Source organism: Megascapheus bottae, chromosome 10, assembly GCF_031878675.1.
Source record: "Megascapheus bottae isolate mThoBot1 chromosome 10, mThoBot2.hap1, whole genome shotgun sequence".
Classification (NCBI taxonomy): domain Eukaryota; kingdom Metazoa; phylum Chordata; class Mammalia; order Rodentia; family Geomyidae; genus Megascapheus; species Megascapheus bottae.
Genome location: NC_143518.1, coordinates 58,694,522 through 58,712,577, shown reverse-complemented (window position 1 = coordinate 58,712,577; position 18,056 = coordinate 58,694,522). Strand labels below are relative to the sequence as shown.

The window sequence follows — 18,056 nt, the reverse complement described above, 5'->3', positions numbered from 1 at the left end:
CTGGAAGTGGTGCTGAGGCTCAAGTGGTAGAGCTCTAGCCTTGAGAAAGTCCAAGGACAGTGCTCAAGCTCTGAGCCCAAGCCCAGGACTGGCAAAAAACAAAACAAAACAAAACAAAACAAAACAAAACAATAAAACAAGAGACAAGGATTAGTGGTATTCTGTCCACGAGCAGGAATAGTGCTCTAAACACGCAGAGGCTCTGTTTTCAGGGATGTCCTCATGGGCAGCAGAATCTCCAAGTGAAACCTGCACCTAATTTTCTCTATGCCAAGACCTTGAAGTTTTGAGCAAGCCTGCAGGGGCTGTATTAATAGAAGCAGAGTGTGTAGATTGTGTGTGGGTGTGGGTGTCCCATTTCCAGGACTGCTGGGAAGCTAGAAGCCATACTTTCATTGTAACCCAAAAGAAGCATAAAGCAGAGCAACCAGGAAAGCTGGATGAGCCAAGGCAAGGACAGCAGGGGGGTGCTGCTCTTGAGAAAATCGTGTTGGAAGGACCTAAGTGTGGCCTCGCTTTCTCAGCGCTGTCTGTAAAGGAGATTCAGTGGTTTCTGTCTTCGCAGGGGGCTGAGTTAGGACTTGTTGGAGGGCTGATTTTGATTCCTCTAACATAAACCCTTTAAAGTAGAGCCGCTCAGGGACACCTCTGGACACACCTGCCTTGAATCTTGGTCCCACCCTTTCCTGACTGTGTAAGCCTGGGCACAACGAATCTCTCTATCTGGGTGGGACCAGGGACTCTGCATTTTAACCGAATTGAATCCCCAGCAGAAGACTCTGGCACAGCCAGGTCTGGAGTGCCTGGTGAGGGGCCAAGTCCTGATGGCCAGGCAGAGGCTAAATGACCCAGGAAGTCAGCATCTCTACCATGGGAGGCTGGAGGTCCTTTCCCAGCTAGATTGAGCCCTTGGGATGAAATAGGTGGATGAAAGGAGAAGAGCGTGAGTCCCCAGGGGACCTTGACTGGACTCACTTAGCCTCTGGGTCATACTCGGCCCAGATGGCCTTGAACTCGTCCAGGTGATGAGGACCCAGGATGGACCAGTCCCGTGTGAGATAGTCAAAGTTGTCCATGATGACAGCCACAAAGAGGTTGATGATCTGCAAGAAGAAAAGCACTGGTTCCCACAGGAAAGGCGGGCATGTGGGGATTGGAGGAGCCGGGAGGCGTCCACAGGGTGTAGGGCCACTGGATCTCTTGTGCAGGCCCTTCTGCTCAACCCACACTTGCCAGGAGGCCAGATTGGCCCTGCCTCTGTGCTCCTGCATGCACAGCTGCGCCTGCAGCTTCTCTCAACCCAGCCTGGGCATTTGTTGTCAGCTTCTCCATTCTCACCCAGAGAGGCACTCTGCCAGTCTTGCCCAAAGGCGCTCTGCCCTCCTCAGTGCCCTGACCCAACCCCTCTCCTGATTTCTGTCTATTCTCTTCATACTGAGAGCCCTTAGGAATGTGAGGCCTGTCTGTTCATAGACGCCCCTTGTCCGTGCGAGCTCCCTCAGGGTCAGACTAGGTCTTATTCATGGTTTGGACCTCTGAGCAAAGTCCAGTACTAGGCACACAGGCAATCAAACAAAGGTTTTCAAGGAATACAGGGAAGAAAACAGTATGAGGGAGGGCTCGGCAAGGCCTCACAACTGATACTGCTCAGCTTCTAATCCCTTGTTCTCTTCTCTGTCTGTCCAACCATCCCTCCCTTTCATCCTGCTTTTCCTCTCCCTTCCCTTCCCTTCCCCTTCCTTCCTTCCTTCCTTCCTTCCTTCCTTCCTTCCTTCCTTCCTTCCTTCCCTTTTCTTTTCATTCCCTTTCTTCTCAGTACTAGGGATTGATCTCGGATTGCCTTACACTACCACTTGAGCCATGAGCCTTCAAACCTTCTCCTTTCCCCCCTTCTTTCCAGATAGGTTTTTGTGCTTTTGCCTGGGCCAGGCTCAGACTTTGACTCTCCTACCTCTGACGTCAAGTAGCTGGATGGATCTTGGTTGAGTGCAGGCATGCACCCTCCTGTCTGGGTTAACCCCAACTGGGAACTCTGGTTTGCAGAGTTTCAATCCACAAAATAGAGTGACTATCTCATCCAAGGAGTAGGTTGGGAAACTGTCCTATTTAGGACAAGACCTCTTTAAATTCCTCTTCATGTTTAATTGCTAACAAACACATAAAATCATATGCATGCGCATATGTGTAATGTATATAAATATGTATATTATATACACTTTATAATCCCTCTAGGGCAAGGAAAAGGACTCATAAACCAAGATATCCAAGATGAGAGGAACAGGGATGAACAAGCCAGAACTTGATTGTGTCCCTGAGGGGCAAAGCTATCCAGAACCCCAGCTGCACCCCCAACCGTCCACACTCAGTTCCTTAGCCGTGGCCAGGCCGCTTCTCACCAGGAAGGCGCAGAGCATGTAGAAGCTGATGAAGTAATAGTAGGCGAAGTTGGTGCCACAGGTATACTCTTCCCCGGGGGCGTAGTCCGACTCGGGGTCACACAGCTTCCCGTAGCTGCAGGCCAGCAGGATCTCCTGCCAGGCCTCCCCCGTGGCACATCTGGAGGAGAGAAGAGAGCTCCTATCAGCACCTGTACCCTTGCCTGGCGATCGGGGGCCAGCAGCCTGGTGGGACAGCAGAGGAGCAGCCTGGAGGTTGGACCCTGGGGTCACAAACCCCCGAAGCTCGGGGGCCCTCCTAGCTGCCCTCTGCTTCCCACTCCTTGAGTGTTACTGACAGAGCACCTCCACCTCAGGTGGGGGCTGAACCCACCCGCAGCTCCACTCCCACAGGAGCCAGCACTGCCCAGCCAGTGTGGTGTGTGTGTGTGTGTGGGGGGGCTAGGACAGGGCCATTAGGCCTGGCTGCTGCGATCTTAGGGTGAGGCCAAGGAACAGGTAGCTCGGTTCCCCTCTGTGGAGGGGCTCAGGGCTAAACAACAATGCAAGACCTTGGAGAAGGTGACATCTGGGCCGTTCAGCCAAACATGGGGCCTCTGGGTGCAGGGGCCCATGTGGGGTTTAGCTCTGTCTCTAGTGCAGATCAGAACAGAACAAAAGGGCAAGTCCTGTGGTGGGGGGGGGGGGGGGGGCTGGAGGACTCTGCCTGAAGAGCAGCAGCACAGCCTGTGGAAAGGTCTGGAAGTTGTTGTTCCTGTTTATTTGGGTCCCGTCCACCATGGCGATCTTTCCAAACATCTGTGAAACAAAAAGGTCTATGGGTACAGGGGGTTGCCTCAGCTCCTGCCCTCCTTTTTCCCCTTTGCTATCCTTCCCCCACCCCTCTCCTTAACTTACCTGACCCCAACTCCCCCCTTCCTTTCAGGTCAGGTCAGATCTAAAACCAAAATCAGCTGGCTTTCTTTTCAGACTGAATAGCAATCTTCCTACCAAACCATAGAAAAGTTGGACCTGTGTGTCCCATGGGAGAAAAGGCTCTAGGAAATCACGGTGTCGGTGGGACTCAGGGCAAGGCCCCAGACAACTCAGAGCCGAGATCTGACCGTTGCTGTTCATCGCCTGCCAGGGGCTGCCATGTCCTGGTCTTGACCCTGTGCCATCTGACTATAGAGTCTATTGCTGAGTATAGTTGTTTCCCCCTGGGCCGCTGGGATTGGGGTGGGGGGGAGCGGAGAAGATACAGGGTTCCGTCCCTGTGCTGGCTGGCTAGGGTTTCCAGGCCCCAGATCCCTCATCTCACTGGACTCGAGTCCACCGATGGGCCTGGCCTCACCTGCATGCCGATGACTGCGTAGATGAAGAAGAGCATGACGATGAGCAGGGCCACGTACGGCAGAGCCTGCGGGGAGGAAGGGGTGTTAGGTGTAGCCTCCACCCGCCTCGCCGCCCACCCTTCACCCCACCCGGGCAGCGCAGCTTCCAGGGGCCCGCCACTGTACCTGGAAGGACTTGATGAATGTCCACACCAGGTTGCGGACTCCCTCGGCCCGGCTCAGCAGCTTGATCAGCCTCATGACACGGAACAGGCGGAAGAAGGCGCTGGAGATGCGGGCGCTCTCATCGGGGTCCTGCAGGCCAGCAGCCCCAGAGGTCAGTCTGGGGGTGATGCCTCAGAAGGGGGCAGAGCCAGACGGGAGGGCGGTGGAGAGTGTTGGGGAGGTGTCCATGGCGGGGGAGGGGTCCAGCCCCACTGTGGGGCCCCTGCTGCCCACTAGTCCAGGCCAACTGGATCCCAGGACTCTGGGACTGCTCAGCTGGAAGCAGGGTGGACACAGTGCCAAGCTGTGCTTGGCAGTAGCCAGCAGCAGGGATTCCCCTGGGGTAAGGCCTCAGCCAGATCACTGCCCCCTTCTGAGGGCCTCACGTCCCCTTGCAAGCTACTACTGAGCTAAGTACACTGGTGGCCATCCTGTGCCCCGCTCTCTAGGAACTTGCAGTGCAAAGATGCCCTGAGGCCTGGCTGGTCTGCTCCTGTAAGTTTTAGGAGACTCTCAAGTATCCACTTAGGCAAGCCATGTGCCAGCTTGCTTTCTCTCTCTCTCTCTCCCTTTCAGTCATGGGGCTTGAGCTCAGGGCTTGGACGCTGTCTCTGAGCTCTTTTGCTCAAGACTAGTGCTCAACCACTTTGAGCCACAGCTCCACTTCCTGTTTCCTGGTGGTTAATTGGAGATAAGAATCTCATGGACTTTCCTGCCCAGGCTGGCTTTGAACCAAGATCCTCAGATCTTGGATCTGAGAAGCTAGGATTATAGGCATGAGTGACCAGCACTGGGCTGGGCCAGCTTTCTTCAGCACAGGATAACTGGGGAAGAGAGACGCCACCTTGGTCTGCTCCCCCATGTCTCCCATTCCCCCAGGCTTTGTGCCTGATGAGATGTCACTAAGGCTCTACGGCAGCACAGTCCTCTCTGGGCTGTGTTCCACGGCTGCGTCAGACCTTCACTCTGCTCCCTAGGGGTGTAAGGAGGCCACCACATCCATGCATTTTCTACTGCAGAGCCCCTGCCTCCCCCAGCCCAGGCCCTCAGTGGACCCGCTCCCGGGAAAAGGGAGCCCAGAAGTGCTTGGCACCCCATGCCATGCATGCAGCCAGCTAGGGCATGCAAGCTGCAGGGCAGAGCTGGTCGGCCACGTGCTAGACGGGCTCATGCAGCCTGGAATTACAACGTTCCCGCAGCCTCCACCCAGGCAATATAGTCCCCCGCTGGAGGCCAGGAACGTCTGTGGAGAAAAAGAGACGAGGGGAAGGGAGGAACAGGAAAGAGGAGGGACACATGGGAGGGAGGTGAAGAGAGGTGTCAGAAAGGACAGACACATGGTAGAGTTCACGAGAGAAAAAGACGGGAGGCAGGAGATGAAGATTCCCCCCTCAACCCTGGTGGCTGCAATCAGGGGCTTAGGGTGGTGGGAAGGAATGAGGGAGATCTGTGGGAATGAGAGGCTGGGCAAGGATACAAGAAGGGGGAGGAAGAATTGACACAGACAGGCCCTTTCTCAACCCTACAGCAGTAGGTACAGGGCATGAGTTTTTCCTGGGCCTGGGTTATGGGGATGCTGGGGATGTCCTTGTTGAGGGCATTCTGGGAAATGTCTGGAGTGTCCTGAGTCACTCCGAGTGGATTCACCCTATGACCCTGAAGCTGGGCTGAGGCCCTCATAACAGTCCCAGTTTCCAGGGGTGAAGCTGGGGGAGCCTAGGCCCCTGGCAGATGCTCCTCTGCCTAGGATTTGGACCAGAATTACAGTTCACACCTCAGTGGCCAGCCTCTTAAAGACTAGGGTTTGGGGGTGTGGAGGCAGACATTGCTTTTTCCCTAGGCCACATGTCAGGAGGAAATCATTCTCCTGGAGCCCTGTGTCACAAGAAGTTGTTGAATTTTCATTTTTGCAGAGTTTAAGGCTGGTCCACTGGCCATCCCACAAGCATACTTGAGCGGTTTTGCTCTGGACCACTGGCTCTTAGTCCTGGCTGTGCATGTCAGAACCACTTAGAACTTTTTTCAGGGTGTTGTGGGAGCCCCATTCAAGCCAATGAAGTCCATTCCACAGTGCATTCTAGCACCTGGCTGTAGGGGTTTGTGTGCCCTCTGGGTTATCTAATGGGCAGCCATAATGCTAAGTGTGTTCTAGGCTTGCATTGTCTGTACAGTGGCTGTGAACATAGGCAGGCAGGTGAATTCCAGTGGACGTTAACTAAGTTACAAATCTAGTACTTCAGTTCCACTAGCCAGGTTTTACATGATCAGTAGACACATGTATTTGAAGGATGGAAAATGTATATCACTGCAATAGTTGGCCTTTTCTATTTCTGTGTCAGAAATGGGATTCAATTCCTTTTTTCAATATGGAGGACTGACAAGCTCTCCTCTACTCAAGACCCACACCCCCAGTTGTTTTTGTGTTTGTTTGTTTTGTTTTGCTTTTGATATGTTTCCAAGATTGGGTCTCACATAAATGGAGCCAGCCTCAAGCTGTCATCCTTTGTCTCTACCTCCCACATAGCTGGGATTATCACTGAACCTGACCCAAGAATAGAAATCAATCTTAATGTTAGCTTCAAGTGGATATTTCAGGTGAGGTACACTTGCCACTCAAGAAAAAAAAACAGAGAGAGTGAGGGAAGGAGTGACATTGTCCCCCCAAAATATGCTCTTTACCTGACTTACGAAACTGTAACTACATCACCTTTATAATAACAATGAAAAGTAAATCCAGGAAATTGTGCTGTGGCTCAAGTGGTAGAGCAATAACCTTGAGCTGAAGAGCACAGGGACAGCGCCCAGGCCCAGAGTTCAAATCCCACAACTGACAAAAAAAAAATCAGATAATGATCAGTGATGTCTTTCTGCCCTTCAATAGCTAAGAAGACCTTGGGTTTGTTTAGACCTCCCCTACACAGCCCTCAACTACCAGGTAGTAACTGTCTGGATGGTTTTGGCTATTCAATGTTCTTTCCTGACAGTACTAGTGACTAAATGCTACTCTCAAACCACAGGGCCTTGAGATGTGATTTTCCCAGTGTAGATGGAAATGCTTAACAGTCTCTTTTTCTGTCTCTCTCTCTCCCATCCATTTCTCTCTTCCTCTCACTCCTGTCTCTCTTGTTCTTTCTCTCTCTTATTTTCTCTATCTTGTTTTATTTTCTCTCTCTTGTTCTCTCTCTCTCCCTCCCCCTTCCCCCCCTCCAGCAAGCCTCATCCTTCTTCAGCCTGGAGCAGATGGAACTCAGTCTGGCACTGTCTGTCTGGGTACAGGGTTAAACAGGGCTCCCAGCGCCCCCCACCCGACGCCACGCAGCATGTCAGCCAAGGCCCCAGAAGGTGTCACCCCTGCCAGCGCTCATCCCCGCCTCCTTCCTCACAGACACTGTCTTTTTCTCAGCTTCCCCCCTTCCTAGCCTCGTTCAACATGCTCAACATCTCCAGAGTGGAGGCCCCCTCCCCACTGGGCCCCCTCAACATCAGGCTGACCTTAATAAGCTTAGGACTGCGTGGTGGAAGTTTGGGAGGAATCCCAGCCCGTGGAAGAAGCCCCTGGCTTTCCAGCTGGTCTCTGGGGGGTGGAGGTCCCTGTGGCTCTGTCAGCCATCCTGGGTAGAACCCACAGGGCTCTGGCTGGGATGGCACAGAAGATGGACTCCGGCCCCTGCTTTCCTCCTCCCTCCTGCTCCCTCTCACCCCTGCACTGGGTCTGTCTTGCCCTGGATGCGGCCTGATCCCAATCCAGAACAAATCTGTCTCTTGTTTACGGCCTCTGACTCTTAGATTGTCTCCTCTCACCCGCTCCGTCCTCCACTCTGCAGCTGTCCTCAGCTTTGGCTCTGCAATGGGGCCATATGGGGCAAGGGGCCTGGAAGACCTTTGTCGGAGGGCCTCGCTGCCTGAGACCATGCTACTCCACGCTTGCAACCACCTGCTGCCATTTCCCTCTCCACGCTAGGGCCTCATTCTTCCACCCTGAATCTCTTGGTCCAGCTCCCAAGACCACTGCCTCCATGCAGGCTCAGCCTCAAACTAACCCAAAGCTGACCGCTTTCTGTGGATCACGGCGGGATTGTCTGATGTCCACCTGCCCAGATCTTCCAGTGGGCTGACTTCAGAATGAACCCAAGATTGCAACCATGGCCTCCAAGGCCCTAGATGACCAAATTCTGTCTTCTTTCCTCTTCATCCTCTCCCAGCCCGCGGCAGCTACAGGAGCTCCTGCATATCCCCACACTCAGTGCACACTCACTGCAGGGCCTTGGCACACCATCATCTCTTCCTTCATACACATCCACATCTTGGCTCCAGTAGAATTTGTCTGTCTGTCTGTCTGTCTGTCTGTCTGTCTGTCTGTCTGATGTCAATACTGAGACTTGAACACTGGACCTCACAGTCTCACTCAGATTTTCTTGCTCATGACTGGTGTTCTACCACTTGACCCATGCCTGCAGTTTCAGCTTTTTGATGATTAATTGAAGCTAAGAGTCTCATGTATTTGTTTACCCAGGCTGGTTTAAAACCTTGAGTCTCAGATAATAGCTTCCTTAATAGCTAGGAATATCATATATATATATATATATATAGAGAGAGAGAGAGAGAGAGAGAGTACATGCGTGTGTGTGTGTGTGTGTGTGTGTGTGTGTGTGTGTGTGTGTCCCTAAATGGGATTGAACCCAGGGCCTCAGTCTACTACTTGAGCCATGCCTCTAGAACTTCTAAAATTTATTGTTGGGATATGGTCTCCTGACTCTGCCCAGGTTGGCTTTGGCCTTGGCTTCTTGATCCTCCTGCCTCTACTTCTCAAGTCGCTGGGATTCGTGGTAGGCCTATAATCTAGCCTCAGTTCCATTGCTAGCCACAAATCAACCCTCTCATTCCTTTCTACTCTAAAAATTTAACCTTTTCAAAAATTTGCTTCACACAATGGGTTAGGTGATGGATTTATTGTCTTTTCTTTATAAGTTTGTTTCCTGCTATCATCCTTATCTCCTACCCCTCAGGTTAGAATTTACAAGTAGAGCTCTAGCTGGTCCCCCGTGTCTCACGCTTGTAATCCTAGCTACTCAGAAGGCTGAGATCTACTGAGGCTTGAAAATAGCCCAGGCTGTGAGACTCACATCTCCTACTAACCATCCAAAAGCCAGAGCTGTGGCTCCAGTGGTAGAAAACTAGCTTTGATTAAAAGTTAAGGGACAGTGTCTAGGTCCTGAGTTCAAATCAGTACTGGCACACACACACACACACACACACACACACACACACACACAGAGTAGAGCTCTCATTCTTTCTATTGCCATGTTCCTGCCAGTCCTGGGCCTTGAACTCAGGCCCTAGCATTGTCCTTGACAGGCTTTCTCAAGGCCAGAGCTCTATCACTTAAGCCACAGCACCACTTCTGACTTTTTTCTATGTGTATGGTACCGAGGACTAGAACCCGAGTCTTTATGCACAATAGGCAAGCACTGTATCACTAGGCTAAACTCATGAACCATGTTCAAAAACTTTTGAGGACTTGCCATGTGCTGCATGAAGTTTACGTCTTTCCTTCTTCAGCTCTGCCCACCTCTCTACACACGCACAGGCTCTGCTGAACAATCCCTCGTCATGCCTAACCTTTGCATGTCCAATACCTGGCCTCTCCTCCAGGACCCTTGCCTTCCTTGAACACCCAACAGAGACAGCCTCTGCTTTCCACCACGGCTCTCGCCGTGGATAGCCCCGTGCACTTGCTGTGACCACGTGGGTACTTGTGCTGCCTCTGCTCTGCAGAACTGCAGTTCCTCCGGGCCAGAAGACATGTCATTTCAATCATTTCAACCATCAGGGTGCCCCTTGGCCCATGTGCCTACGTGAACAAGTGCTTTTGGTCCCACCCCAGGGATGGCTCATCTTCCTGATACTCACGTCAATCTCGCTGAGGATGACGTCAATGATGCTGCCGATGACAATCAGGAAGTCAAACACATTCCAGGGGTCTCCAAAATAACCCTGGGAAGGAAAGCAGCGGGAGAGCAGAGACTGAGCTTCCGGTGGCAGGTAGGGGTGCTGTTCCTGTCCAAGGCCAGGATGCCTTGGGGCACCGCAGAGGGCCAGCAGAGGGCGCTGTCCAAGGTGAAGCAGCTGCACTGCTGCTCCCCACTGCTCCCACCCACCCATACCCCCTCCTCTCAGCTCCCCAAAGTTCTTCCTTTAGACTAGCATAAACTGTGGCAGGGAGGATTGTGGGGAGCTAGGGATTTGAGGTCCTGATGGGGAAACTTTTCATCCTCTGAGCCCTACTCAAAGCCTGTCTCAGGTTTGACAGCAGAACTGATAAAGGGTGGGTGACTGGCTGGTTTAGGGACTATGTGAGTTGACTCCCCCAGCCCAAGGTGGAGGGTGAGCAGGACCACAAGACTGGCTTCGAGAAAGGGCAGAGATGAAGTACCCAGCGTCCACTCTGCAGGTTCTGGCAGGGCTTGAAGGTTCATCTGTGCCTGTTAGTAGAATTAGGCTGAGTCTTAACTGACTTGAGAGCAAAACTTAGCATGAAGGAGCCATGAGGAGAATAAGGAGACACAGTGGGGGCAGGGGGTCTTGTGAAGTTGTCTGTCAGGGCCTGATGCCTGGAAACTCACCTTGGCCTTAAAGGCCATGAGCTTGAGAACCATCTCCAGAGTGAAGATGATGGTAAAGGCCACATTGAGGATGTCTGAGATGTGATTCATTTCCTCTGATTGGTTGTAGTGCTGCAAAGGTAACAATGGAGAGAGAAGCTGGGAGGTCTGGGCTTGGGCCTTCACATCCCATTCCCAGAGCACTTTCTTCCTGGGAGCCCCCGTCCTTTCTTAATCCCCCCACCCCCTTCCCACTTGGTTTTAGCTCAGAAATCCAGGATCCTGCTTCTACCACGTCTTAAGATCTTTGTACCCTGCTCTACTCCTTTCCATTGAAAGAGGGCAAAGGGAGGTTCTCTGAGTACAAGTTCAAGTCCTACCAAGTGTATTTATTTCAGGGCTGCAAGGCCAGAGCTCATACATGGGTCCTGGTGACTGTGACAGCAGGACTCTGACTTCCACGTAGTCATCTTGGTACAAGACTGGACAGAGCCTTACGTTCAGTACTTAGTATCATCACTCTAGTGGGACACAGGCGAGCGAGCTGCCTGTCCCCTGCATACTGCCCCACATGGAGAGGCATTTCCCTTGAGGACCTTGACAACAACCTTGACCCCTGGATCCACTGTTAGGTCCTGGAATCTATGTGTCTATCTGTTCTCTAGGTGCTCTCTTCCGTCCTTCTATTTTGTTTTCAGAAAGCTGGTGAAATACACGTCTTCCACAAAAACCTTCCCAGGTAGATCAGATGGCTACCTGGGACCTCACCTTGGCTATGCTGTCCAGTTCTGCTGCCTGACTCAGCCCCACACTTGTCTGTGTGATGGGGGCTGTGGGCTGCAGACCTGCCGAGTGTACGCTGGGTGTGGTTTGGGCTTCAAGGGGCAGGGAGGCTGCCGTAGTTAAAGGATTTCATGTATCATTTAGTCGTGATGACTAAGCTCTCCATAGGGTTCCTCGGGACCTAGGATCCCTTCACCTCGGTGTCCTGCACCTCACCACTCAGCTACTGTCACGTGGTAGGGGCACTGGAAATGTTTATTGTGGGAGGAGAATGGGGTGTGTGTGTGTGTGTGCACATGTGCAGAGAATCCTGTTCTATCTGCTCTGCCCTCCCTAGAGCCCAGGCCCCAGCCTGGTCGGCCCTTACCTGCATGCCCAGGCAGATGGTGTTGAGCATGATGAGGGCAAACATGAGGTATTCGAAGTAGGAGGAGGTGACGATATACCACACCTTGTACTGATAGGGGTTCTTGGGGATGTAGCACCTCAGTGGACGGGCCTTCAGGGCGTACTGGACACACTGACGCTGAGATACAGCGTGACAGGAGAGGTTAGAACACCTTCATCCAGAGCTTAGGGAACCCTGCCCTCCCTGTGGCCTGGAGCTGGTGGCTGGGGGGACGCTGAGGACCAGCGGGAGGCTGAGTTCCACTGGGCCCTTGAGTCATCAGGACCCATTCTCACTACTACTCCCGCCCAGCCGAGGGGAGCCTGGGGTATCCTGGGGATTCCGCCAACTCCTGCTGCTTCGGGTTAGAGGTGGGTGGGGTGCTCAGAAGTGAGGAGGGGCCAGGGATACAGGCTGTGTTCTCCACCTCCAGGCAGTCCAGGCACCTGGTTCTTGTCCAGCTCACAGTTCTTGTACTCGGTTTCCCCCTGCTCCTGGAACGTGACAATGACAAATCCCACGAAGATGTTCATCATGAAGAAGGCGATGAGGATGATATAGATGATGAAGAAGACGGCCATCTCCACCCGGTTGTTGTAGATAGGGCCCGTATCCTCCTCGCTTGAGTCTATGGCCTTGTATAGTAGCCTTGGGGCAGGCAGAGAGAGGAGGATCGGTAGGTTGAAGCAGCAAGGCTGAGGCCCAGCCCAGGAAGGATGGACGGTCACGCCCGCCACTGGGCAAGGGCACAGGAGGGGGGCCTTCTGAAGAGATAAGGGACGGGAAAGAAGGTAGGCCTGCGCCAAGGACGGCTGAGCCAATCCTGCAATGTCCCTGACTTTCCAAGTGGTCCTGAAATCCACCCCCAACTAATCAAGGCAGCTGCCCGGGGACAGAGAGACAGACACTGTTGAGGCCTCGTCACATTTTGTCAGAGCCTCTGCAGTCAGGGGCCCCTGGCAGTGGTCAGTGAACGTATGAGCCTATGAACCATCAGAGAATTGTCTTGCTAAATATTGCCCCAGGCTTGAAGGGCTGAGGCTGGGTTTCGGGTACTGCCCACATGGTGCCTGGGCCCGGCTGTCACTCACTGAGGCCATCCCTCGAAGGTGGAGACTGTGAAGAGTGACATCATGGCGGAGAGCACGTTGTCGAAGTGGAAGTGGTTGTGAGTCCACCGGCGAGGACGCAGCTCTATCTGCGTGGGGTCCCCATCCTTGTATACATAGTAGTAGCCCCTGATGTAAAAAGGCCCGGTCACCCTGATGAACATGGAGTGGGGGGGTTCCTTGCCTCCACCCGCATTCCCTGAGCCCCGGGCAGTGAGCATGCAAGAGACACAGAGTTTTCCAGGACCAGCGAGGACATGGCTGGACATTTCCCCCTGCCCTCCAGCTACCCCAAGCAAAGGGGCTTCTGTGACAGCCCCTAATGGCGGAAGCTCTCCAGCACTGCATACTTGCATTCCTCTTCTGTCATCTTAGATAAGTCATTGCAGCTGAAGAACTTCCCCTACATCCGGGAGGGGGAGGGAGGGATGGAGTCGTGTTGACATGGAAACGGGAGAAAGTGGACTAGCAGGAGAGGCTGTCTGGAAGGAGGGGCCTATCTCTTCTTCTAGGGGGGAGGGTATGATCTTGCCCTCATCATCCATCTTCACAGATCCTACTCTCTGGCTCCCCCACCCCACAGGGATGCTAAGGCTGTGAGACCAGGGTCTTAGGACCCCGCCCTGCACCCCAGGATGCAAACACGTGCACAGTCAGCCCCCGCTCTTCTCTTCCGGAGCCAGCACAATGGAGCCGCCATCTCCTTAGTGTATCGTGCCCTCCACATGATTTCTTCTGCCTGTGGTAACCTGACCCTCGGGGGCCTGTGAACTCTGGTAACTTAGCTTGTCCTCAGCGCTGAATGGGGGCCCAGCAAGCTCTCACCCCAAGGCCTTAATAGGCGGGCCATGTGCCCACAGAAACATCAGGCAAGAGCACCTGCTAGGGCTGCTGGAGTGTAGGTGGTAGCAGAGCCGGGGGAAGAGCTGGGAGTGGACCCAGCTGCCACTGGGTAAGGTTCCGGGCAGACCCTAGACACCCAATCCCCAGCAGAATACAGAAAGCACAGAGAAGCTCCTCAGTGCAATGTAGGGAGTGCAAGGTGTGAAACACCAGCAGTGCCAGGGTGATCCCCGTGGCTGGGCAGCGGGCACTGAAGCATTGGACACGGAAGGCAAAGGAAGGGTGGCTCCTCATCCCTTCCTTTAAGGAATGACCGTGGTAGACGCCCACAGGCCAGGCCCAGGGCTGGGCGCCAGGGTGAGGGGTGAGTCAGGTCCAGACTGTCCTCCACAGGATGCTCGAGTCCTGGGCTAGACAAAGAGGAGCATGGGGCAGGATGGGGGGCAGGGCAAGGGCAATGCTTCGCTGGGCAGAAGGAAAAGGTCACCAGCAGGATGTGCAGGCACTGTCCTCCCTCCAAGATTGTGATTCACCTCCCCTCAGGGGCCTCTGGGAGCCCCACCCCGCCTCCTCTCCTCAAAGCCCTGGAAGAAGGAGGAGGGCTTGCCTGGGGACTCCCCTCAACGGTAACAGAGGCCCTGCTTCATTTATGGAGAAAATGTTTTATAAGTGTTTGTTGAATGAAGGATGGTCATGTGATTCCACTGCATGTCTAATACTGACTGAGGTTATATCACCATGACTTTAGGAGATCATGCTGTGGGGCAAGGGGTGGACTGAGCGGTGATGGAAACTGCTGGGGTGTCTGCATCCTGCGGATGAGCTGCGAACTAGAGGCACCTGTAAGTCAGAGCTCTGGGAGAAGAGGCCATGCCTGAGTCCTAGAGAAGCCCAGGAAAGGTGCAAGGCAGTAAGGTTAGACCCAACATTAAATGATACTCCTGATGGCTGGTCCGTCAGCTGAACTGCAGTGATTGCGGGGGGAGGGAGGGCCTGTAGGGTGTTCTAGACGGGCCTGGCTAAATAGGAGAAGAGAGATGACTACAGGGCCAGTGATGGGAGGTGGGTATCACCCAGGCAACCAGATATAAACTTGACTTCTCTAGCCTCACAGCGTTCATTCCACTGGACATGGTCGCTTACGTCTGAAACACGAGCCACCCTGAAGGTAGAGGTAGGAAGATTTTGGTCTGAGGCTTGTCTGGGTAAAAGCACGATAAACAAAGCAGAAAGGGCTAGGAGGGCTTTCAGCGCTGGAGTGCCTAGTGAGCACAAGGCCATGGGTTTAAACTACACGACACGACACAACTGGAAGCAGCACTATGTGCGCATTCACGCAGGGGCATTGTTCTCACGATCTGGGGCTTCCTTTGCTTGTGGGGAGAGAGACGGGGCGGCTCTTGCCACCCCCGTGGCAGCAGAGCCACGGTGGGGAAGGGAGGGCCTGCTCAGGTGGACGGGACCTCACCTTGAAGAGCTGGACGCCGATGCAGGCGAACATGAACTGCAGGAAGGTGGTGACCAGGACAATGTTCCCAATGGTGTTGATGGCCACAAACACACACTGTACCACGTGCTGGGGAGACAGGGGCATCACTCACCCCACTACCCCAGCTGGGGGACCCCCGGGAGACTTGTGGCCTCCACGTGGATCTGGAGGCGGAGTGAGGGTCGTGGGAAGCCCAGTTACACAACCTCATCCTTCCTCGGCTTGGCCAAGGGGCTGGACAGCTGGGCTGAGGTTTCTGGAGGGAGAACCCCCCGGCAGCCCCTCTCTCTGGGGCTGCACCTCCTGCCAGCACTTCCTCACCTTCAGCCCTTTGGCTCGGTTGATGGCTCGGAGCGGTCGGAGAACCCTCAGTACTCTGAGGATCTTCACCACAGAGATGGCACTGGACCTGCAGGAGACATAAGTGGTGAGGCCTGGGGCAGGGAGCCTCCACCGGGCAGCCTCCATGCTCCAGCCTCCTTCCTGCCCCTAGTCCACAGCTCTCCCCAGTTCCACCCTAGAGAAAGGAGGCCCCCTGCTCAGGGGCAGAACTGTCATTGGCTGGCTTCTTCTCTGTGGTTGTAGGCTCTAGCTTTTCCATCAGCCTTGCCAAGGGGAGAGGCTGCCTTCTGTCCACTTCCCCTCTCCATCTCCAGGACCAGGCTCTGCCATGTGGTACAGCCGTTTCAGCCTGGCTGGGGAAAGCCCGAGGCCTCCCCCCATCCATGGCCCCCACAGATGCTCCCGTTGCAGCACAGACTGACTAACATTGGGTGAGGCCCTGGCACAGAGCAGAGGGCACCCATGCCTGGCCATGCCCCTCCCAGTGCTCACTCAAGTCCCATGGAGATGAGAGACACAGCCACCACCAGCAGGTCCAGGATGTTGAAGTAGTTGCGGCAGAAGGAACCTTTGTGCAGGAAGGCCCCGTAGGTGGTCATCTGGGGGAGAGGGAGAGGGAAAGGCGGCATGTGGCAGGAGGAGCCTGGGGAGCAAGCCGGCCCTCTGGAGAAGGGCTTCCTGCCTCGCTTGGCTCAGGAAGAGCCTCTAGCATCACTCAGCTCCCTGCCTGTCCTGATGTCCACATGCCATGCGGAGCCCCAGTTCCCGCCCACTGGCAGTGGGAGCCCCCTCTTCTCTGCTGGGGGGCAGGATGGAAGTCCTTCTCTTCCTCCCAAGAAGGGACCAGGCCCTGAGCCCCCTCTCTTTCCACTCTATCTGCTTTTCTTCCACCCCTTAGCCCAGCCTCGCGGGAAGTTTGGCCTCATGTCCAGGGCCGTCTTTCCACAGCCTTCACTCACCTTGAGGACAATCTCCACGGTGAAAACAGAGGTGAATGCAATGTCAAAATACCCCAGGATCTGGGGGTGGGGAGAAGAGGGAAGAGCCAGTGAGAGGAAGGGCAGGGTAACACCACTATCACTGCCACCACCACCACCACCATCCCCACCATTGTCACCATCAAAGCCCTGACCATTACCACCACCATTAATCTACCACCACCACCATCACCACCACCATCATCACCTCCATCACCTCCATCACCTCCATCACCTAACACCACCACCACCACTATTGTCACCATCAAAGCCCTGACCATTACCACCACCATTAATCTATCACCACCACCACCACCACCACTACCACCACCATCATCATCACCTCCATCACCTTCATCACCTAACACCACCACCACCATCATCACCTAACACCACCACCACCATCATCACCTCCATCACCTTCATCACCTTCATCACCTAACACCACCACCACCATCATCACCTAACACCACCACCACCACCATCACCTCCATCACCTTCATCACCTACCACCACCACCACCATCACCACCACTGTCACCATCAAAGCCCTGACCTTACCACCACCATTAATCTATCACCACCACCAGCACCACCATCATCACCTCCATCACCTCCATCACCTCCATCACCTTCATCACCTACCACCTTCATCACCTACCACCACCACCACCACCACCACCATCATCACCTCCATCACCTTCATCACCTGACACCACCACCACCACCACCACCACCATCATCATCACCTCCATCACCTTCATCACCTTCATCACCTAACACCACTACCACCACCACCACCACCACCATCATCACCTCCATCATCACCTCCATCAACTTCATCACCTACCACCACCACCACCATCCCACCATTGTCACCATCAAAACCCTGACCATTACCACCACCATTAATCTACCACCACCACCATCACCACCACCATCATCACCTCCATCACCTTCATCACCTACCACCACCACCACCATCCCCACCATTGTCACCATCAAAACCCTGACCTTACCACCATCCTTCCCCCCCACCCTCACGTCGTCGTCATCATCACCACTGCACTGTATTCACATCACCACCACCACCTTTATCATCATCATCACTACACAACACCCCCCCATCATCCTCACCACTGCCATCTTTGCTGTCACCACCATCAGGATCACGACCACCTGGAGTACCAACCCAGCGGCTACCTTTATCGTCCCCTTCATTGTTACCATCATTACCAACCTCATCATCACTACCACCTCTATCACCCCATCCACAGCAGCCAGCCAGAGTCCATCTCGCTCCTGCTGTGACACCCATCACTGTTCAGAAACAGTGCCAGGGGCAGCCCTGGCCTTCCAGGGACTCAGACTCAGAAAACCCCATGCCTGAGGTCACACGGGAGGTGCAGGGCCAGCGGAGAGCGGCCACCATCACCTGATTCCTCACAGACTCCGCCCGGATTGGGTCCTCAGCAGCCAGGGCAGCACTGCTGAGCAGAATGAAGAGCAGGATGAAGTTGGTGAACCAGGTGGCATTGACAATGCGGTGACACAGGATGCGGATTCTGGGGAGGGGGAAGGGCCGGGCGG

At 54.2% G+C, this 18,056-nt stretch overlaps 1 protein-coding gene across 1 annotated transcript in view; it reads right to left on the bottom strand.

The window, feature by feature from the left end:
- Positions 1–18,056, bottom strand: part of Cacna1s (calcium voltage-gated channel subunit alpha1 S) — a 70,137-nt gene that overhangs the window by 13,903 nt on the left and 38,178 nt on the right. Inside the window, exons 18-34 of the mRNA XM_090339955.1 lie at positions 17,902–18,031; positions 16,450–16,509; positions 15,983–16,089; positions 15,470–15,557; positions 15,128–15,235; positions 13,167–13,219; positions 12,799–12,945; positions 12,154–12,355; positions 11,687–11,845; positions 10,558–10,668; positions 9,845–9,928; positions 5,121–5,177; positions 3,896–4,024; positions 3,730–3,795; positions 3,103–3,194; positions 2,397–2,556; positions 976–1,103 (exon numbers count right to left, since the gene is read on the bottom strand). Coding sequence (XP_090196081.1) covers positions 976–1,103; positions 2,397–2,556; positions 3,103–3,194; positions 3,730–3,795; positions 3,896–4,024; positions 5,121–5,177; positions 9,845–9,928; positions 10,558–10,668; positions 11,687–11,845; positions 12,154–12,355; positions 12,799–12,945; positions 13,167–13,219; positions 15,128–15,235; positions 15,470–15,557; positions 15,983–16,089; positions 16,450–16,509; positions 17,902–18,031 — 1,881 coding nt within the window. The remainder of the gene's footprint in view (positions 1–975; positions 1,104–2,396; positions 2,557–3,102; positions 3,195–3,729; positions 3,796–3,895; positions 4,025–5,120; positions 5,178–9,844; positions 9,929–10,557; positions 10,669–11,686; positions 11,846–12,153; positions 12,356–12,798; positions 12,946–13,166; positions 13,220–15,127; positions 15,236–15,469; positions 15,558–15,982; positions 16,090–16,449; positions 16,510–17,901; positions 18,032–18,056) is intronic.